At 37.2% G+C, this 22,864-nt stretch overlaps 2 protein-coding genes across 6 annotated transcripts in view; one reads left to right on the forward strand and one right to left on the reverse strand.

Annotated features, from left to right (window-relative positions):
- The window catches only part of PRKD3 (protein kinase D3), an 86,886-nt gene extending 75,358 nt beyond the window's left edge, over positions 1-11,528 (forward strand). For 3 of the 4 annotated variants that reach the window (XM_010838601.1, XM_010838602.1, XM_010838600.1), the window contains exons 15-19: positions 2,808-2,969; positions 3,210-3,308; positions 5,765-6,032; positions 7,950-8,035; positions 8,893-11,528. In XM_010838601.1, coding sequence (XP_010836903.1) covers positions 2,808-2,969; positions 3,210-3,308; positions 5,765-6,032; positions 7,950-8,035; positions 8,893-9,066 — 789 coding nt within the window. In that variant the 3' untranslated portion in view covers positions 9,067-11,528. The remainder of the gene's footprint in view (positions 1-2,807; positions 2,970-3,209; positions 3,309-5,764; positions 6,033-7,949; positions 8,036-8,892) is intronic. The other variant, XR_825146.1, reaches the window with a different exon arrangement.
- Positions 9,071-22,864, reverse strand: part of NDUFAF7 (NADH dehydrogenase (ubiquinone) complex I, assembly factor 7) — a 21,319-nt gene continuing 7,525 nt past the window's right edge. Inside the window, exons 5-11 of one of the 2 annotated variants that reach the window (XR_825145.1) lie at positions 20,193-20,406; positions 19,093-19,151; positions 18,264-18,374; positions 15,650-15,793; positions 14,642-14,815; positions 13,835-14,126; positions 9,071-9,154 (exon numbers count right to left, since the gene is read on the reverse strand). Coding sequence is in view for 1 of the 2 variants with exons in the window: in XM_010838599.1 (XP_010836901.1) it covers positions 13,911-14,126; positions 14,642-14,815; positions 15,650-15,793; positions 18,264-18,374; positions 19,093-19,151; positions 20,193-20,406 (918 nt within the window). In the remaining variant the exon portion in view is untranslated. Of the gene's footprint in view, positions 9,155-13,652; positions 14,127-14,641; positions 14,816-15,649; positions 15,794-18,263; positions 18,375-19,092; positions 19,152-20,192; positions 20,407-22,864 lie in introns of those variants that run through there. The other variant, XM_010838599.1, reaches the window with a different exon arrangement.

Below are 22,864 nucleotides of genomic sequence, written 5' to 3' on the forward strand. Positions count from 1 at the left end.
AGTGTTCTTTCCTGGAGAATCCCAGGGACGGGGGAGCCTGGTGGGCTGCCGTCTATAGGGTCGCACAGAGTCGGACACGGCTGAAGCGACTTAGCAGCAGCAGCAGCAGTGACCATACAGGGAAGAACAGACAAATACACAGATGTCCATGACAGATGAAGTAGACAAAGCTAAGTAAGAACAGAAGAGGCCTAAACATTATAAGGTAGATATAACCAGTTTATATTGAACTCTGTACCCACAAATAAATAAATACTTTATTAGCTAAAAAACAGTTTTTTATCTTAATGTACTAAAACTGCAAATATAAAATTGGGGAAAAGAAATCTCCCACCATCTGAAAAAAAACTTTTAAAGTCTTAATTCTTGAATCAGAGAGTAAAATCATGACCCACGTATTTAGAAAATAATTATGAAAATACTGTTTATCAGAGCTTTTAAACTACTACTCATAGAAATGTCAAATACTTAATGAGGAAGGAATGAAAATAATGAATTGAGTCCAACTCAAGTTAAAGGAGGAACAGTCAACCTGAGGAAAACAGAATTAACAAAGATAAAACTGGAAGTTAATAAATTTAGTACAGTAAATCCAAAAGCTGGTTAGCTATGTGGGTGGGATAACAACAAAATAAGTGAATCAAAATACAAGAAAACAAAAACATTTTGGGAGGATGATCACAAATACTGAAAAAAATTAAGGGAATCTTAAGATACTATCTTGGTGGCTCAGCTGGTAAAGAACCGCGTGCAATGCAGGAGACCTGGGTTCGATCCCTGGGTTGGGAAGATCCCCTGGAGAAGGGAATGGCTACCCACTCCAGTATTCTGGCCTGGAGAATTCGGTGGACTGTATAGTCCATGGGGTCACAAAGAGTTGGACATGACTGAGTGACTCTCACTCACTAAGATACTATATTGTGCAACTCTACTAGGTAAACTTGAAAGCCTGGAGAAGATGATTAATTCTCTATGAAACTATAATTTACCAAAACAGACTCCAGAGGAAATGGGACATTAAATAAATAGAAGACGTTGTTAATAAGAATTATGTTACAGCATACTTCTGTTTTGGTGTGTTCATGCATATGTTCTCAAGGATGGCAGGGGTTGGGGGTGAGAAACTTGAGAGGTAATTTGGTGTATAGGGGACAGCTGGCCACACTTATAGCTCTAAATTGATCAGAGTTAGGACGTTTTGACTCTTCTGCTTACTGCCATTATCACGCCCCACAACTGGGGTATTTCACTTTATCTACTATAAGATTGTATCACTTTTTATTTTGCCACCTGGAACACCATCATTAAATTATTTTAAGCTGATTATAAATAATATTTACTTTGTGCTTGCTGTGCATTTTCTAAACAGTTTTAAAACACCAACCATGATTCAGAAGTTAAGCTAAAAATGACTAAGACACGGTCTCTGCTGTCAGTACTGTACTAGAGAGTAAGATATGTATACATGTAATTCAGTACTGTGGGATAAGTACCGCTGCATGGAGAGTGCAGGGGCAACTGCTGCAGTAGTCCAGGGGAGAGGTAGTGTGAGCGAAAATTAAGGCATTACGGTGGGAACTGAGAATGATGGTGGATTCAAAACACATTTTAGACATGGAGCCCAACTTCACACAGGCTGGAAAAAAGTTTGCCCTCTTGGTGTAATTAGATATCCATAGTGTGAGAAAAAAAGCATAAGAAAAAACTATTTCTGTTAATGAGGATTAAAACATTTAATCACTTGGGCCAGTATTTAAGAACATATTTAAGTTTGAATAAGAAAAATGAAACCAGGTTATTGAAGATACTAAAATTCATCCAGAAATTTAGATTTATGTCCATAAAGAACCATTAAATGTTTTTGAGTATGGCTGGTTTCTCAAATTCACTTTTGAGGAAGTTTTGTTTTTAATACCAGTAAGATAGTTTGCTTTAAAAAAAAAAAAAAACAGTATCACATTCAGCTTTGTATTTTTCCAACCTGTGAGCCTGAAAGTGAAAGTCACTAAGTCGTGTCCAACTCTTTGTGACCCCACGGACTATACAGTCCATGGAATTCTCCAGGCCAGAATACTGGAGTGGGTAGCCTTCCCCTTCTCCAGCGGATCTTCCCAACCCACACCTCCTGTATTGCAGATGAATTCTTTATGAGCTGAGCCACAAGGGAAGCCTAAGAATACTGGAGTGGGTAGCCTATCTCTTCTCCAGCAGATCTTCCTAATCCAGGAATCAAACTGGGCTCTCCTACATTGCAGGTGGATTCTTTACCAACTGAGCTATCAGGGAAGCCCCAACCTGTGCGCCTAATAGTGCTTAAGAAAAATGGGGTGATGGTGGTAGAGATGCTGAACCTGAAAGAGGGAAGACCAAATCAAGATATAATATGAGATCAGGACTTAAATGACTACCTTCAAGACAAAGCCACCTGTTGAGCCAAGACCTTTACAAACAGCCCTGAAGAACCAAAGCTGTGTAATTGGCTAAAACTTTGGTAGTTGGTGCCTATTTGTGGATAGCATAAAGTTAGAGTACCATCAGAAGATTAAAAAGATGACAAAAAAGGAAAAGCAGTAATGGACAAGGGCAGTTATATAATCAAACTGGGGAGACGTTCTTTCCCTTCCCGTGCATCTTCTCTTCAGTACAGAACTTTGAAAATCAAACTCCATGATCCTTTTTGTTTGCTTTTATTTTTCTGAGCTATCTTTTGTGCCATTATTCCATACAGTTAACTGCAGTACATTGTTAGATACTTGCATAGTAAAACTTTACTCAAGTTGGTCACATAATATTCTGCAACTCTTCAGAATTTGCACCATCCTGGGATTGTAAACCTGGAATGTATGTTCGAAACCCCGGAAAGAGTTTTTGTAGTGATGGAAAAGCTACATGGAGATATGCTGGAAATGATTTTATCTAGTGAGAAAAGTCGACTTCCAGAACGAATAACTAAATTCATGGTCACACAGGTATTTTAAACTTTTTTTTTGAAACTAGAGAAAAATTAAGGACTATGGGAAATAGTAGTGTTTTTCACATATCAGGATATTGTGGGTGTTGTTACTTTGAAGAAGACAATAACACTTGGAGTTAAATCTTGATGAACTGTAATGGACTTTCCAAATTATTATACTGTTCAGGGGGGTCCAATTAGGATTTAGCTGTGACTTTTCCAGGAACAGAAAAAATTCTCTCTTCTTCAATAACAGATACTTGTTGCTTTGAGGAATCTACATTTTAAGAATATTGTGCACTGTGATTTAAAGCCAGAAAATGTGCTACTCGCATCAGCAGAGCCATTTCCTCAGGTGAGATATTCTCCAGAACCTTTTTAAAGTATGGTTTTAAATATCTGTGTGACAACATTGTGAAGCACACATGTAATGAAAGGCAGTGCTGTAGATTCAGTTCATAACTATCTACAGAAATAAAGTTTTTAGCTTGTAACTACCAGGGAGGATTTATACCTGAATAATTTGAATTGAGATTTTACTAATTATTGATATATTGTTTGTGTTCATGAAGACTTTTTACACCTAATAACTTTTTAGACCAGTTCTTAAGGAGTAATTTTTTTGTGATTTGTGCACAGTTCACCACTCCCCTGTAGTTTGGGAATATAGTAGGAAGAGGTAGCCTTGGTTGGTGCTTGGTCCTCAGGACAAATTCCCTATGAAATAAACTGAGGGATAACCCTGAAATGGGAAGACAAGATTTTGGCTGAGGCAGGCAGCCAACTCTTCCTCTTTAGAGTACTGTATTTCAAACATTCTCCACAAAACCCATGGAAGAATTACATTTCCCATCACCACCGGGGCTCACATACGTATGTTGATAATGTGTCTCCTGCATGTGATATACTCATTTTGTTTTTCACTTGGTTAAATTTTATTTCATTAAAACGTGTTCATCTTGATTCAGATTTATCTCATAACCTAAAAATGGTTCTTAACCCAAAGTCTGAATCATTTATCCTAAGGACTGTACGTTAGTGTTGCCTATGAATGTTTCTCATGACTGTCATCAACTCGAATAATTTATTTCCAAGTTATTGTTTATGTGCATTTATTTAAAAAACAATTAGACAAGAGGGCAACAGATGACTATTCTGTTGGTAAATACAACTTAGATTGTCCTTCAAAGAAAAAGATATATTTTAAAAAATTATTCAGCTCTTTTTACATTTAAGGAAGTAATCATATTCCTCTTAGAATGCATATGAGAATAAAAGTAATCCCCTGTCTTTATGAGATCAAAAAGGTGCCATGAGCATTGATGCTATATTTTATTTTATTTTATTTTTTTTAGTTTGGTAGAATTCAATAGTGAATCCCTGTATGCCTGGTGCTGTTTTGAATATTATTCAATTATTAATTCAATATATTAATTATTGAATATTAGTTAATGATGCTATATTTTAAATAAAGTGCTTCAATATATTATTTCATTTTATCTTCAAAGGAGTATGGGCAAAGGATGCACACCCCTCCAGCTAAGGTTAAAACTCGAACCTTCTAACCTCCATTAGGATCAAAGGGAAAATAATGTCATTTATTTGATAATCTTTTTTTTTTTCATCAAATGCTAGGCATGGCCACTCTTTTTTCAGGTGCCAAACTGCCAAGTCATCTTTATCAAAATGTTAGCTGAAATATGGCATTTAATGAGGGGGACAAGAGTTCACATTTCTTCATGGTTGATATTCCTGTTCTTCAAATAGGATTTGAATCTCAGAGGAAGTAGCCAAATTCAGTAATGACACAAAACAAACATCATAAAAACACGTATGAAGGTCCATCTTTGCTTTCCAGTCATTATGTATATCACTGGATTTTAGAGGCCAAATCCCTCATCTCTCAACTCATCTTAACGTTTTTAGTGAAGACATTTTGTGAATCTGGGCATTTCCCTCAGGGAAGTACTTGGCATTTGCTGCTCAGCATGGATGTATCCTTAATCACCAGAATTTGAACCTCTGCTAGAGGATAGGCAGCAAGCTCATTACATTTCCAGAGCTTTCTTTCCAAAAGAGCATGGTAGTGACTATGGCTACCCTCAGACATAACTCTTTTCAAATCTAAACATCTAACTGGCAATATTTTGTTCCATAGTCATAGAAAAGCTACTCTTAATTCTTTCAAGCAATCTCTAGTATTACTGTTTTACTGGCCACATTAATAGTTACCTTTTAACACACCTGGACTGGTGTGTATATATACTTGCCAATATATAGTGACCTTGGGAAGAGAGATTCTAGGATTAAGTAAAATAAAGGGTAAGTTTTTAAATATCATTACTTATTTTTCATTCAGCAAACACTTGAGTATCTTTATACAGGCACTGTGAGGCCACTGTGGATTTAAAAATGAAACAGTTCCTGCTTATAGATGATAGAAAGGGGTCTCCAAGCCAAATGATAAAAGATCAGCACCTTCCATTTCATCAAAAATGATGAGCACTCATAACACCATTCTGGTATTTGGCATTCTGGAAGCTACACTTCAAAAGTGATTGTTTGAAACAAGCTCTTACCAAAGTTCTTCATACTGTTAGTAATGGAACATAGAGTTATAAATGTATCTTCCTTTTGGGAAAAGGATATTTTACAATTTCCATATGTATCATCTTTTGGCATTCATAATACAGTTGGCAAATGTGTTTAAATGATTCCATATCATATTTAGGGACAGGTAATTATAAATGAATTGATATATATTTTATCTGTATATCAATAATATAAAATTAACATCATCCTTATTTCCAGGTGAAGCTGTGTGACTTTGGGTTTGCACGCATCATTGGTGAAAAGTCATTCAGGAGATCTGTGGTGGGAACTCCAGCATACTTGGCCCCTGAAGTTCTCAGGAGCAAAGGTTACAACCGTTCTCTAGACATGTGGTCAGTGGGAGTTATCGTCTATGTGAGCCTCAGTGGCACATTCCCTTTTAATGAAGATGAAGATATAAATGACCAAATCCAGAATGCTGCATTTATGTACCCACCAAATCCATGGAGAGAAATTTCTGGTGAAGGTAAAAAAAAAAATTAAATTTTTGGTCTGTGCCTCTTAGTTTAAAAACCTTCATGATTCCACATCACCCTGTTTTGACATCTCTTTTTAATATTTCCCATTCATCTTCCAAATTCAGCTGTTTACCATTGTTTGAAGAATACTTCCTTTTATATATGGTTTCTTTATCTTCCTAAGTTTCCAGGCAGGGCACTAATCCAGGTCCCAACTGCCTCATTTTGAAACTACTGAAACAGCTTTGTAATTGTGCTCCCCAGTCACCGGTGCCAAGTCAGTCTCCTGGAAATGCTGCTTTCGTCTTACTGTGCTCCCAGACACCTCAGCCTCCCTGGAACCAGGCTGCAGCTGTAGGTCTATGTGACGCGGCCCAGGTTCTCACCTTCTGGTCTCCTCTGCTACCGCTGCCCTACACAAGCTGCTTTCAGTCATTTGCTGCATTTTGCTTTAGACCTTTCCCCTGCCTGCTCTCCTCCTTGCTGTCGAAACCGTTCCAGCCCTTCAGAGATCCCTGATCTTGTGGCTCATCTGTGAAGTCTTCCCTGAACCCCTCCAAACTGTATGATCTACTTAGGCTACTGGTTAGGCATATTTTTCCTGAAGTAATCTATCTTTTCACAGTCACTTTTCTTACCTTCAGAACTAAATCAGGTTCTTTATACACCACTTAAAACATTTTTAAAAATTCTCCCCAGTATGAGACCTAATCATAGGGATTAATAAAACTGGGTAAAGTTTGAGGGACAACATAGTAAATAGTAGGCTTACTTGTTAATGAAGAGATCTGATGGAAGAAGTATATATGAGGGTTTGGGGATGTTGCCAAAGTCACCTTAGAGCCCCTTGGACAGTGTGGTCTATAGACCTCTTACATCAGAATCACTTGGTGAGGTTATTAAAAAGACCTTCTGGCTCCGTCCCTAAGACTCAGACTCACCAGCTGTACTGCTACTCAGGAATGCATTTTAGTAAACACACTGAATGATCCTGATGCACATAGCAGACTGCCATTTAAGGAACAATGGATATTTAGAATATAGAGAAACTAGTACTTAAACTAATTTGGGGGGAAAAAACAGGGTGGAAAAAAATCTGGAAAATCTTGACTGGTATGACAGTATATAGAACTAGAAATAGTATAGGATAGTCCTTAGTGTGGCTCATCCCTGGATGCAGACCTTAGTAACAATGGCCTTGTTACATAAGGATTTTGTCAGTGTGTAGTTACATGGTTGCTTTGGTTTTATAGTTAGCCCACATCTCCAAATAATTGGATAAAATATGCATGCTAAGATCTCACCACATACACCAAAATACCATGAACTTATTTGTTAAAACCTGTTAAGTACGAACTTTGGTAAGAAGTTATTACCTCACTATAACTACATCTGCAGAAGCAAGGCAATGAATGGCTTTGGCTCTTTTCCATTCCAAGCCCAAAACTAGCATAGCATCATTGTGGAGGGAAAAAAAAAACAAAATCAGACTGTAAAGAGAGTCTGTTTTATTCATTTTTAAAAGTAATGGTTAATTCTTAGCACATAAAAGCGTCATTCTGAGCCCTTTGTGTGTATTAAGTTTATTTCATCTTCTCAACAACCTTATTTTACAGATGAGCAAACAGGCAAAGTGCAGTTAGTAACTGACCCCATGTCACACACAGTTACAACTTGGGCTCAAGCGGGCGGGCTCCAGTCTATACTTTTAACTTGTATTCTGTACTGTCTCCTTAATAAACCAGGTATACTGAATTCAATAAATATTTATCAGTCACTAACATGTTAGCTTAAAGGCTATGTCCTTGAGAAGCAAATATCTTGAACTGTGTATTTCTGTGGATTGAACTGCCTTCCGGGCAGAGTCACAGGTTTGGGGTGGTCAGTGCTCAGATTCACATAGCTTATTTTGTCTTTTCCCTTAGCAATTGATTTGATAAACAACCTACTTCAAGTGAAGATGAGAAAACGTTACAGCGTAGACAAATCTCTTAGTCATCCCTGGCTGCAGGTAAAAGCAATGTATTTCTCTTTAGCAATCTTCATTTGAGCAGTTTGTGGTGATTTGTCTTACTTAATGAAACCACTCTTAATAGATCATCAGATTCTACATGTCTTAGGGCCTTATGGTGTTTATTTCACCTTTTTGTAAGATGAGCATAACACATTATATTGTCAAATATATTTTATTTTTAAAATGTCCACCAAAAGGTTTATATTTTGTATTGAAAAGATCAGATACGCCATTTTAAATGTTTGGTTTAATTCCCCTAAAAGCCATTGCATAGATTTATCAAAAGATACCCCCAAACTTCAGACTAGAGAGAAGCTTTAGAACAATTACTGTAAAGGGAATGAGGGATATAAGTAACTTTAGAACAGATGTAATCATAATTAATCTCAGCAACTGTTAAATTATCCTGACAACAGAGTCTAAGCACGTTTCCCCTGTTTTGAGGAGTAAGGTGTAATCAGATTAATAGTTATTATTAACCACCTCAGAGGGCTGAGGCAGTATTTTTTTTTTTTTTTAATTTTAGAAGAGTTACTTCCTTCATGAGAGAGACTAAATCTGAAAAAGTATAACATTGCTAACCTAAAGTATTACAAATGGAACTTATTGTATAGCTAGTATTTGAAATGGCAACCCATTCCAGTATTCTTGCCTGGAGAATCCCAGGGACATGGGAGCCTGGTGGGCTGCCATCTATGGGGTCGCACAGAATAGGACATGACTAAAGCAACTTAGCAGCAGCAGCAGCAGGGGGTAGGGGTTGTCAATTACATAACTAGGGTGCTAAGCAAAAAAACAAGTTAACAGTATTTTGTTTCTTTTACTGTTCATAATCTTCATTTTTTTCCCCCTAGGACTATCAGACTTGGCTTGACCTTAGAGAATTTGAAACTCGCATTGGTGAACGTTACATTACACACGAAAGTGACGATGCCCGCTGGGAAATACATGCATACACACACAACCTTGTATACCCAAAGCACTTCATTATGGCTCCCAATCCAGACGACATGGAAGAAGATCCTTAGTTATCAGTGAGCTAACTTCAGTAAGGAAGCATGTCATGTCATGGACTGGTATTTTGCTGCGTAACTGTTGTTCTTTGTATGCTGTCATCTGAAAGGATGCAAAGATATGGAAAATATAAGGAATCAGTGACACCGATACTGTAGTTCATACTGAGTAGGTACAGGAGGGGAAACTGAGTCATAAAAACATAATGGAATCCAAGATGAAGCTTTTCATAAACCTTTACAACGTAAGCAATAACTGGTTTTTGTGTTTTTCCCTAAGCGCTCATTTTAGTACAATAGTGGCACTTAATTTATCTTCCTTTCTTGTTCTTACATCATTTTTTTTAAAAGGAGAAAAAAGGCAAGCCAGAGTCCAGTTATTGCATAGCTTGATCAAATCATACAAGAGTTATTACACAGTTTATAACTAAACAGATTTGCATTTATGAGATAACTGAGAGGCTACCAACATGCCATTTCCTATAGACTTTAAACATTTGTTTAACTGACCACAGAGGCACTGAGGGGTTTTTCCTAGATGCCTAGAAAGGGAGTGCTGAACTGGTTTACCCTTCTCTTTTAGGTCAGTTAAACTCCAAAATAATAGTATCGCTCTAATTTCTTTGGGGTTGAAATTCTGAATATGCTCTTAACATGGAAAGTTGTCACCTTTTGTTTGTATGTTGCAACAGCCCCTAAGATTATTTGGGACAACTGATACACAAAATCAGGAGTAGGAACTGCTGGTCTAAGTGCTGAGTTGTTACATACGTCTTCCTATAGTTCAACTCTGCTGCTAAATAATCACATTCCCATTGATGCTGTTGTGATGTCACCATTAGATTCCAACATTTAATGGGTACAGATCTGAACTCTTAATCACACAATTTCTCTTTACATGGGACTGTATAATTTGAGGAAGAAAATTAAATACATGCCAAAAGTAGGGACAGTGCAGGGTTAGTTGATGCTACAGGAAAGAATAACAAACAATATTCTTTTTTTCTTCCCTTAGCTTATTGGAAGGCTTTACAGATATCTGGAATGTTTTTAAATCAATTATTTTCAGCAGTTTAGGGGAGTGGGTGGGGTAGAGCATGAAACAGTTTATAAAGAGTAGGGCTGTATTATCAGCTGAGCAAATGAAAGAATGAAGTATTTTTAAAAACACTGCAGCTCCAGCAGCCATCTAAAGACAGTTTTTGTACCCTAACATCATATTTAAGAGGTTAGATTTTTTCATAGCTTTTAAAAGTTATTAATAGTTTCCCCCCAAAAAGTTAAAGATCTAGGACTATCCACTTATAAAAAATCTAGGGGCTTTGTGTTTCTTGATTCCTAAATAATCACTGTGAATGTTTTTTTTCCCCCTCCAAAAAGAACAAAAGATGTGAAGCCCAAAAATCTGGCTCCACTCTTAAGCTGTGTTGACCTCGGCAGGTGACAACCTGGCTGAGCTTTGAGCTCCTCAATCTATAAAATAAAGATTATAATTCCTGCCTCTGTCTTCCTTAATGTTGTTGTGAAGATCAGATATTTATAAGCTAAAAGTTATAAAAGTGTTAACTGTCATTTCCCATGGAATCTGAGATAGCAAAAGAATGTTCTTGTGAACAGAATGAGAGGGCCTTCAGAGATCCCTGAAGCTGCTCCCTTGTGTAGGGCTAAAAATACCCTTGAGAGAATGGAAGCAAACACCAGTGCTCCTCTGTTCTGAGCTCTTTACATGTTTTTCCCTCACAGGAGACATGGATAAGTCATTGAACTTTGTCTCACAGATAAGGAAAGTGAGGCACAGGAAAATTAACTAGCTGCCTAAGGTCACACAGTTAGGATGTGGGTTTGAATCCGGGCAGTGTGTCTCCAGAGTCCTTATTGCTAACCATTCTGCTATACTGCCTACCATTAGATATTCCCAGAAGACATTCCACAGTGTCTCTCACTATTTCATTCTCATACAGGAATTTAAAAAACTAAAAGCAAATTAATTATGTAAAACCTTTGGGAAATGTATTTTCCCTGTGATAGGGGGTAACTTCCCCTAATTTCTCTAAGTCTGTTTATACAATCAGTGTGCTCAAATGAAGTAATTTCTGAGTCACTAGGCACCCTATTGTGGTTTTACTGTGTAAGATGAAAATTAACTGGAATGCTGTTTTCTATACTTATATAATAAAACTTTACAAGCCATAAAATTAATTGCACTCTTTGTTTTTGTTATTGAGAAGTTTTCTTAGAAAAAAATGTAAAGGCACTGTCAGATAATTTGGAATTGAGTAATTTTCTCCAGTTACTGTATAACCTGCATAACCTTTTTTGTCTTGAAGTCATCATGTTTGTATAAGAAATAACTGTTAGAAACATTTGATAATGTATACAAAGTCTATAATGACATTGTTTAGTACATTTTTAATTATATCCCACTTTTTGTAAATATCCTTGAAGTTTGATAATAAAATGTATTTCCATATCACTGTACTTTTCCATGTGGAAACCTGAGCTAGTAGAGGTATCCAGAGAAAATTGTATTTGGTTGTGTTATTTTCCCAGGCTTTGGTAAGAGAACTGTTTTGGAAATAGTATTTGTAAATGAAACTAATGCTATATTTAAGAACACAGATTTTTTTTATCTGACTAAAATAAAAAAAAACTCATTATTACAATTTTATACAAAATTTGAGGTTATTACCTCAAGGTCTCATTTCTTAAAAGTTTGGAATAATTAAAAGTTTTTCAGAAACTACCATTAAATATTCAACTATTGCAACTGCCAAAAGACTTAAGTAAGTTAATTTATGTTTTTCTAGGTTTTAAGAAGCACTGGCTAACTCTTTCCCCTTAATCATGAAAACTATTAAATAATTGGGAAGGGCCAACTATGGACATTTTCATTGAACACTCTGCCAGTGAACTTCCAATATAGTTAAGCTATAAATTGAAGATATACAGCTAACATTCTTTTAATCTCTCAAATTTGTGTGGCTATTACTATAATTCTTCAGAAAGTCCATGTCTGGTATTATTAAAAAGTTCTGTGAACCAAAAGAATGGGAACTTACAGAAATAAATCTTGACAGTTATCTGGAAATGAGAGAATTAACTAATTTTAGAAAATTATTCCTCCTAAGTCTGCATTTACTCTCATTCATGTTTTAAGTACATGTCAGGTTGATTGGTTTTACTGTGACTTTAAAATTTTTTTAATCAAATTTTGGTTTTAATTATAAAATTCACAGAAGCATATTGTAAAAAATTCAAATACCAAAAAGGAGGACAAATTAAAAAAGACTTCTCACCCCTCAAACCAGACTGGCAAATTTCATAGTGATTACTGGGAGTTCATAGCAAATATAAGGCCTACCTCAAGAAAAAAAAGTTTCAAGTAAACAACCTAATCTACCATCTAAAGGAATTAGAAAAAGAACAAAGCCCAAACTTAGCATATGGAAGGAAGTAAGAGAGGAAATATAAAGTCCAGACAACAATAGAAAACATCAATGAACCAAGCACTTGTTTTTTGAAAAGATAAAATTGATATGTCTTTAGCCAGGCTCACTGAGAAGAGAGGACCCAAACAGAATAAATGAAAGAGAAATAATACTAGAGATACCAAAAAAATAGAATACCATGAATAGTTACATGCCAACAAATCAACCTAGAAGAAATGCACAAATTTTTAGAAACTTACCCCACCAAGACTGAATCAAGACAACCTGAACAGACCAATCACTGGTGGTGAAATTGACTTTGTAATTAATAAAAAAACCAGCAAACCAAAACTCCAGGCTTCACAGAGGAATTCTAAACATATAAAGAAAAGCTAATACCTATTCTCAAACTATTCCAGTAACTGAGAATGGAACACTCCCAGATTGATTCTACAAGGCCACGATTTCCCTTGTAGCAAAACCAGATAAAGACTACAAAAGAAAATTACAGGCCAGTATCTCTGATGAATAAAGACACAAAAATCCGCATAAAGTAGCAAGCTGAACTCAACAATATACCATGATCAAGTGGGATATATTCCAGGGACACATTATCTGCAGATCATTCAGTGTGATCAACGTTAATAAAAGGATTAAAATCACACAGTCATTTCAACAGACAGAAAAAAGTAACAATACTCAACAGTCATTCATGATAAAACTCAACAAAGCTGATACAGAAAGAACTTATCTCAATATAATAAAGGCCATTTAACATCATACTCGGATTTCCCTGGTGGCACAGACAGTAAAGAATTTGCCTGCAACGCAGGAGACCTGGGTTCGATTCCCTGGGTTGGGAAGATTCCCTGGAGAAGGGAACAGGCAAACCCACTCCAGTACTCCTGCCTGGAGAATTCCATGGACAGAGAAGCCTGGAGGAATACAGTCCATGGGATCACAATGTCAGACACAACTGAACAACTCATTTTTCTTTCACTTTCGGACTTCTCTGGTGGTACAGTGGATAAGAATCTGCCTACCGATGCAGGGGACGGGTTCGATCCTGGTCCAGAAGATTTTCACACGCCACGGAGCAACTAGTTCTATTTAATCAGCCCCCTGTGAATGGCCAGTTGTTTCCAGTTGTTATTAAACCAATCAGTATTCATGTTTACACTTTATAACAACCAGCTTTATTAATTAGAGGATACTCAATAATTTGTTTCATTAAATTGAGAACAAACATTTGTACCAAGAATCAAATACAACCTTAAAAGATCAACTTCCAGTGGTACTGTATGGTTTATTTTTATTGGCTATGAAGAGATAAAATATTTTAATACTTATTTTACCTGTGATATATAAAATATGTTCCCTTTATTCTGGTTTCTTAGGCCAACTTGGGGGTGAAAAGTCCAAACTGAAATATCACTGCCAAGCAAGTTCACCAAACCCAGCTACAGGTGATGGAGAGGGTTTTGACTGACGTGCATTCGTCTGATGATTTCTACCATGAAGTCTCTGATGAGGTACCAAGGCAAGAAAGTTGAATCTTTCTCCCATCTTCATAGGATTCATTAACATATTATACCCCTGAAGTAACTGCTGCCTCAATGATGGGTCATCTGTTTTATCTAAAAGAATCTGAAAAGAAAAAATGTCTTAGTAAAAATAACCAGAAGAAACAATTCCTAGGTATATGTAGTAATACAATGACTATTAACTATTCAATAAAACTGCTTAAAAATGTGATTTTGAGCCTCTACCTCAGAATCATGGCCTGTTTATTAAAGACATAGGTTGCTGTGACTCAAACCTACAGATTTGTATGTTTAACAAACATTCCCAGGTGGTTTGATCTATGCTGAAGTGTTAAGCTGTCTTTAAGACAGTTCTAAAATTCATACCCATACAGGCAGTTAAGTTTTCTTAACAAACATTAACACTATTTGGAAGTCTTACAGAGATGCGTGAAACTTACAATCTGCTCTACCCTCAAGTGGTCTGGTTACACTGAACCCCACACTGCTGAAAAGACCACAACACCATGGATTGGACTATAAGAGCACCGAGACCACGTGAACTCACTACTTACAGTACTTATTGAAATACTATGAAATTAAACTAGTTAGTAATAGTGAAATAAGATAAATCATTACCTTCAGCCGGACGTCAATGCCCATATTTCTTAAAAAAGTTTGCTGTTCTATTGGACCCAGGGAAGCTACTTTCCCCTGGGACATTCTACGCAAGTAACTGAAGTCCACGTCAGCTGTTAGATCTGCTGTTCCCGGGGCAGTTAGGACATCATGAAGCCTGTGGCCACAAAACCCCTTGAACATAATTTTTAAATGATGAGTTTTTGTACTTCTACGGTTATCATTATCAAGATTAAAGAAATGCTATCATGTAGTCCACTTTACATAACTGTTAAAAAGGAATATATGGCTTACATCAGGGGTTTACAGACTCTTACAACATAGCACCCTTTCTTCAAACGAGATACTATGCGGAAAACCCACTATGAAGTACTGTGTTGTAGTGCCTGGACATGCTGCCTTTGACGTCTGTTGAAAATTTTCATTAATGCCCATGGTGATAAAGAGAGAATTCTCCAGATGAACTCAGGTTAACAGAACTGAGACGGTGTTTTACAAAGTGTATCCATCAGCTATATGCATCGTAATCACCTGAGAACACGTTACTGGACTCTTCCCAGACCTAGCAAATCAGAATCCTGGAGGTAAATCTAGAGAACAGTGTTTTAAAAAAAACTCTCCAGGTTTTTCTTTAAAAAAAATAATAATAAAGTTAAACTTTTTTTTTTTTTTTTACTGAAGGGAGGAGAAATTTTTAAGAACTTTTAAGAAAATTCCCACTTGAATTATTCAGATGTTTACTAGAATCTATGCAAACCTAGGTTCTGCAACTTAAGGAATAATGTAGACAATCTAGACCCTGTTCAAAGGAAAGGTAGACAGTAAAATACCGGGTTAAGGGTGATTATAACAACATAGATTAATTATAAAGTATGTCATGCAGCAAGGACAGACACTGTAGAAACCAAAATGAGATACGTATCTTCAATGAACTTCAACCCTAACATGACAACTAAGTCAACTGTACCAGTTAAATTCTGATAAATCATGTGACTGGATTATACATACTCTGAAGGTGTCTGTCTTAGTCCCGTCATGACCATAATCCGCGATCAGGGCAGCACCTCCAGTTAGTGAAATGCGTTGAGAAAGTTCCTGAATAACAACACCAGCCTCAGGACACACTTCCACATGATCCCTTGTTTCATCATTCTAGTAAGGGAATAGTTGAATCAAAATACATCATTCAAAAAACTTGTTTCCTTAGGGTTTTCCTACAATGAGCATTTCTCAGTTATAACAAAAACAAATTCCTTCTCAATATGAATATGTTGTCTACACTCAACTTTTCACATGACACCCTTTTTATTATATAGAACTCCTTGGTTCTCTGATGCCATCCACTCAGTTTACAAACACATTTTATTTTGATGCCTTTTATAAAAAGCCGTAAGTCCTCCCAACCCTCCAGATGGCTAAGTACATTATCATTTTATTTACAGTGATTTTACTTCTATGTCATAATTCATATAAATATATTCTACTGGGCTGAAACCATGGGAAAGGGATTTTTGCCTGCCTGGAACAGTGTCTGGCACATAAAAGACACTAAAAACTTGTTCTGGAAGAACAAATGAAATAAATCCAATATAACAAAACAGAGCCTATTAAGTATATCTGCTTTCTTTGGGGGCAAAAGGTACCCCACTGATATACCCTAAACATTGTAAGTTAATACCAGCTTATAAACCAGTGTCAATGTACCTGAAGCCCTTATTTCCCAAGATGTTCAACTGTTAAGGGTCTTCAAGAAGTACATATTGGCTTAGAAAGTATATGAACAATAAATAATAATACTTGCCAACTGGATTAGTATATATTAAATTTGACTAATTCCTGTTACTGAACCAAATTTTTTCTTCATTATGCAACTATACATTAACTTTTGCTCCCTCTTAACACCTATTAGAAAAGACCCTGAGGTGGCAGAGGATGAGATGGTTAGATGGCATCACCAACTCAATGGACATAAATCTGAGCAAACTCTGGGAGATGGAGAAGGACAGGGAAGCCTGGCGTGCTGCAGTTCATGGGGTCACAAATAGTCAGACATGACTTAGTGACTAAACAACAGAAAGTCTCTGCCTATAATAGCACAGGTCTAAGAGGTATAGAGTCAGGCAGACTCAGCCCGTGAGTCTCAGCTCATCCACTGCTTACTAGAGACAAGTTACTTCACCTTTCACAGTCTAGTTCCTCAGTACATATTCTAGCCTTACTGTGAGGATTAAATGAAATAATAAACCACTAAGCCCCCAGTGTATGTTGGTCACTCAGTCGTGTCGGACTCTTTGCGACCCCATGGACTGTAGCCCACAAGGCTCCTCTGTCCCTGGAATTCTCCAGGCAAGAACACTGGAGTGGGTTGCCATTCACTTCTCCAGGGGATCTTTCCCACCCAGGGATCAAACCCAGGTCTCCTGCACTGCAGGTAAATTGTTTACCAACTGAGCTGCCAGGGAATCCTAACTTAGTTGGCTTTACCAAGTAAGCCCCCCATGCTATTTGATAAATTCCGTGGTGTGACTACATAAATCACAGGACCAGTTTCAAGCATAAGCTGACAGGCCTCAGCGTTCTGTGCTGGCATTCTTTACATCCTACACTGCTTGCTCTTCAGGACAACAGATTTCCATTCCCATTTGCTCCGTCCAAATGAGAGGGAGAAGTCATCACCCCATCTCTCCGAAGTGTACACTGTTCAAGTGAAGAACTAACAACAATCAACTCTGAGAGGGTCAGCTTCTGGAAGCTTTATGAATTTGATTCTCACTCAGGTAAAATTAGGTAGCCACAATATGAAAACACAGAAATATTCACAAACACTTAGGCTGATATTTTAAATCTATGCTTTGCAAAGAAAACTTAATTCACAGGTTTATGTTTAAAAGCTTGTAAAATCAGTAACTTCTGAGGCAGAAATCCTTAGTTATGGTCTAGAAAGTAATCCTTTTTTTCTCAGCTCAAAAAAGGGGAGGTGGGTGGGATAAAACAGGCAATCTAAAGCCCAAACATGCCTGGGAAGTAAAGGATTTTTGAGTCATTAAACCCAAACCTAAGATCTGTAGCCTCTTGAGATTATGCAGCAGTACATCCACCATTTGGCAGACTAAAATCAGACTAGAATCATGTGCCATACTGTTGAAGCATGCCTTTTTTCTCTTTCACCCAAATTTAGATTTGAGAAAAAATGCATGCTCCAACAGTAGCCCAAAGAGAGTGATAATAAAACTGACCTAAGGGTAGTTTTGAGAATTGAATGAGAAACTAGAGTAATACAAGGTATTTAACAAATATTGTTATTGCTACTTTACTATACACTGTACAACACTGTTTTCACAGACACATAACTTCCTGTCAAGTAAACAATATTGTCACCATTTGATGGAGAACTGTGGGAGACAGACAGACCCGGAACTTGCTGGGTAAGCACTTAAATTCTTATTACATGAAGCTCACACAGCCAAGGAATGACTTGAACCCATTCTGACAGATCCTATGGATTTCCACTATCAATAAAAAGCTCTTAAATGTTACAAGGAACTCTAAAATAGGAACTCAGAAAATAAGACCGAAGATTGGGTTGGCAATAAACTTACGAAAAAAAAAAACTTATTCCTACTTGTATGAACGCTTCTGCTGGGGTGGCACACGGCGCCAAAACAAATCTCAGTTTATCAGAAACCTGTGGGTCAATATCAACAAGTACTTCTCGCCATCCGTGTGGGGTTTTCTAAACACAAATAACAAAAAAAGAAATTTCTGCAAGTCTGTTCTCAAAACTGCTTTTATCAAAATAGCAAATCTTCTCTTCTTATCATATATAAGCTAGATAAATAACATTTACAGAACACTTTACCACTTGAAATTATTTAAAGGCATTACTTCATTTCCTTTGAATAATATGAGTAGACTGACAGATGCAAACTATTAATGTTGCTTAGATAAGAAATGGAGGAGAAAGTAAGCAACATGGTAAGTGCCCCCAAAACAGAAAACAGACTTAGAAGGACTAATCAGAAGCTTCACCAACAAATTGCTACATCATAATATTAACATATACTCTTAGCCCTAGAAGTTACCAGTACACATGCACTGCTACCAAATTTTAAATTTCCTCACAGAAAGAATGAAGAAAATTTTTAATTCTTAGAATTTAAAAATATTTCCTAAAAAAGTTATCCTTCATTGTACTATAATCATTTACCATCTCATATTCCCATACATCTTTATCCCAGAAGAATTAAGAATTCTTAATAATTATCCTAAGAGAATTAAGAATCCTTAATATTTCACTTTTGCGTTTCAATTATTTTCAATTATTTATATTCATCAAACTTCCAAATATAGCTAGCTTCAAACAGTAAAAATTAAACACCATAAATGTTTATTCTTACAACAAAAGGCCCTTTGTTATTCAATTATAAATGTGACTTCTTTCCCATCAGTACCTGAAACTTATGCACAGGAAGAACATCGAAAAATTCATGTGCGAGATAAAAGCTGTACTCTATTTAAAAACAGAAGAGAGAAATTAACACTTCAGCATTTTCAAGGCAATAAATTGGTTCTTTTGGACATTAGCAAAAAGAGAATGCATAGTTCTTCATATGGGGAGTTGTGGTGCTTGCGTAATTACCACTTTCACAGAATCATCCACCTCTTCACAGGAAACCTACGGTGCAGAACTTACACAGGAGGAACTATCACTATTCTCACTGTCCACACAGAGGATCCCAATCATCAGTTTAATCTTTAATGCATCACTAAGAATGAAATGAATCAGAACTCAAATCTGTTAGCTAGAAGAGGATTTGAATTTCCTAAAATCAAATGAGATGGTGAAGGCCAGGAACGGCTGTGGCACCTTGGCCAGGGTCAGGCGATACCACTTTAGGTTTGACCTGGGGCTCGTCAATATAACATTCTTGAGGAATACTAGGATTTCTCCACCACCCTTTACAAGTAAGGATAATCCAAAGACGACAATATTAAACTCATCTAAGGGACTTCCTGGTGGTCCAGTGGCTAAGACTCCATGCTCCCAATGCAGGGTACCTGGGTCAATTCCTGTTTAGGGAACTAGATCCCATATGCTGTAACTATTAATAACAGATTCTACATGCCGCAACAAAGATGGAAGTTCCCATGAGCCGCAACTAAGACCCAGTGTGGCCAAATAAATAATTTTTAACTAAAAAAGTAAACTCATCTCCTAACATTGCTTCCTTCAGCCCGACTGCCTTGGGCTGCTTCATCATCAGTACTATCTTAGGGGGTCGGGAAAAACTGAAGTATACAACAGAGATCCCTATTTTGGTTTTGTCTGGTTTTTGCAACACTGCATGAAATTCACTGCTTCTCAATGTTAGGTGATTTTATTTTCTAACACAATGCTCTTCTCCAGAAAAAAAATGTTTGTTAATCTCTATAAGTAAGGGAATTGGCAGCACTAACTCAGTCTATTATATTGCAAAACAAGGTTGTGCTCACATATCACTGTGAGGGGCTGTGATCAAAATTCTTTCATTAATCAAAGTAAAATAATTACCTTTTGGAACATCTTGAAGATCTCGGTACCAGGAAACTGGAATTCCAGATTTAGTGACACCTTTCATATATACTGGGGATTCAGCATTTCGCTCTAATGGGACCTTCTCTTCAGTCAACGTTAATGCTTGAATCTCACTTAATTTCTGGCTCACCTCTACCAGATGTAGTGAAATGTCACAGTTTTTCAGCAAAGACCCAAGCTGACTAAATACCTAAATATAAAAAGAAGAAACTGGCAAAATACAGACTGTTGAATAGATTTTAGGTTTTTCTAGCCATTTATTTCAATAATTTGTCAGTATCAGAGTAGAAGTAATAGCTGGTTTCAGAGAAATTTCTTCTTCACACAGGTCACTCTCCAGCAGTCTGTAAGAACCAAAACTTATTGGAGTTATTAAACATAGTCTATATGAGAAATGAACAGTCTACAGTACCATTTGCTTTCCTACTGATAAAAATTAGAATTATGACTAACAAATGAAAATAAAAGCTTTAGCATCCAATAAAAACAATTATCCAGATTAGGGAGTCTAAAAAAGACCAAGGAAATAAAATTTATATGGCCTTGATTTTAACTTTGAAAAAATGGAGATTTATTACTTGTAAGACCTGGAAATTGAATATGTGACACCTGGTGCCACATAGCATGTTCATGGACAGAGAGCTAGGCTTGATTTTAAAATCTATAAAACAGTCTCACCGAGATGATCAGAATGTATCCACAAGAAATCGGATTTGAACAGCACTAATAACCTCACATTATTAGTGAAGCAACCCCACGTCCAAGGAGTACCAGCTGCGTGGGTGCAGGAGGGCGGAGAGGAGCTATTCCATGTTCAAGGTCAGGAGGGGCAACCGTGAGGAGATACCCCTTGTCCAAGGTAAGGAGCAGTGGCTGTGCTTTGCTGCAGCAGCCGTGAAGTGATATCCCACGTCCAAGGTAAGAGAAACCCAAGTAAGATGGTAGGTGTTGTGAGAGGGCATCAGAGGGCAGACACACTGAAACCACAATCACAGAAAACTAGTCAATCTGATCACACGGACCACAGCCTTGTCTAACTCAATGAAACTAAGCCATGCCATGTGGGGCCACACAAGACATACGGGTCATGGTGGAGAGGTCTGACAGAATGTGGTCCACTGGAGAATGGAATGGCAAACCACTTCAGTATTCTAGCCTTGAGAACCCCATAAACAGTATGAAAAGCCAAAAAGTTAGGACACTGAAAGATGAACTCCCCAGGTCGGTAGTGCCTGATATGCTACTGGAGATCAGTGGAGAAATAACACAAGAAAGAATGAAGAGATGGAGCCAAAGCAAAAACAACACTCAGTTGTGGATGTGACTGGTGATAGAAGCAAGGTCCGATGCTGTAAAGAGCAATATTGCATAGGAACCTGGAATGTCAGGTCCATGAATCAAGGCAAATTGGAAGTGGTCAAACAGGAGATGGCAAGAGTGAACGTCGACATTCTAGGAATTAGCGAACTAAAATGGACTGGAATGGGTGAATTTAACTCAGATGACCATTATATCTACTACTGTGGGCAGGAATCCCTTAGAAGAAATGGAGTAGCCATCACGGTCAACAAGAGTCCGAAATGCAGTACTTAGATGCAATCTCAAAAAAGACAGAATGATCTTTGTTCATTTCCAAGGCAAACCATTCAATATCACGGTAATCCAAGCCTATGCCCCAACCAGTAACGCTGAAGAAGCTAAAGTTGAACGGTTCTATGAAGACCTACAAGACCTTCTAGAACTAACACCCAAAAAAAAATGTCCTTTTCATTATAGGGGACTGGAATGCAAAGTAGGAAGTCAAGGAACACCTGGAATAACAGGCAAATTTGGCCTTGGAATACGGAATGAAGCAGGGCAAAGGCTAATAGATTTTGCCAAGAGAACGCACTGGTCATAGCAAACACCCTCTTCCAAAAACACAAGAGAAGACTCTACACATGGACATCAACAGATGGCCAACAATGAAATCAGATTGATTATATTCTTTGCAGCCAAAGATGGAGAAGCTCTATACAGTCAGCAAAAACAAGACCAGGAGCTGACTGTGGCTCAGACCATGAACTCCTTATTGCCAAATTCAGACTTAAATTGAACAAAGTAGGGAAAACCACTAGACCATTCAGGTATGACCTAAATCAAATCCCTTATGATTATACAGTGGAAGTGAGAAATAGATTTAAGGGACTGAATCTGATAGACTTAGTGCCTGATGAACTATGGACAGAGGTTCATGACACTGTACAGGAGACAGGGATCAAGACCATCCCCATGGAAAAGAAATGCAAAAAAGCAAAATAGCTGTCTGGGGAGGCCTTACAAATAGCTGTGAAAAGAAAAGAAGTGAAAAGCAAAGGAAAAAAGGAAAGATATAAGCATCTGAATGCAGAGTTCCAAATAGCAAGAAGAGATAAGAAAGCCTTCCTCGGAGATCAATGCAAAGAAACAGAGGAAAACAACAGAATGGGAAAGACTAGAGATCTCTTCAAGAACATTAGAGATATCAAGGGAACGTTTCATGCAAAGATGGGCTCGATAAAGGACAGAAATGCTATGGACCTAACAGAAGCAGAAGATATTAAGAAGAGGTGGCAAGAACACACAGAAGAACTGTACAAAAAAGATCTTCACGACCAAGATAATCATGA

The sequence above is a fragment of the Bison bison genome, unplaced genomic scaffold, assembly GCF_000754665.1.
Source record: "Bison bison bison isolate TAMUID 2011002044 unplaced genomic scaffold, Bison_UMD1.0 scf7180017864100, whole genome shotgun sequence".
In the NCBI taxonomy this organism is placed as follows: Eukaryota; Metazoa; Chordata; class Mammalia; order Artiodactyla; family Bovidae; genus Bison; species Bison bison.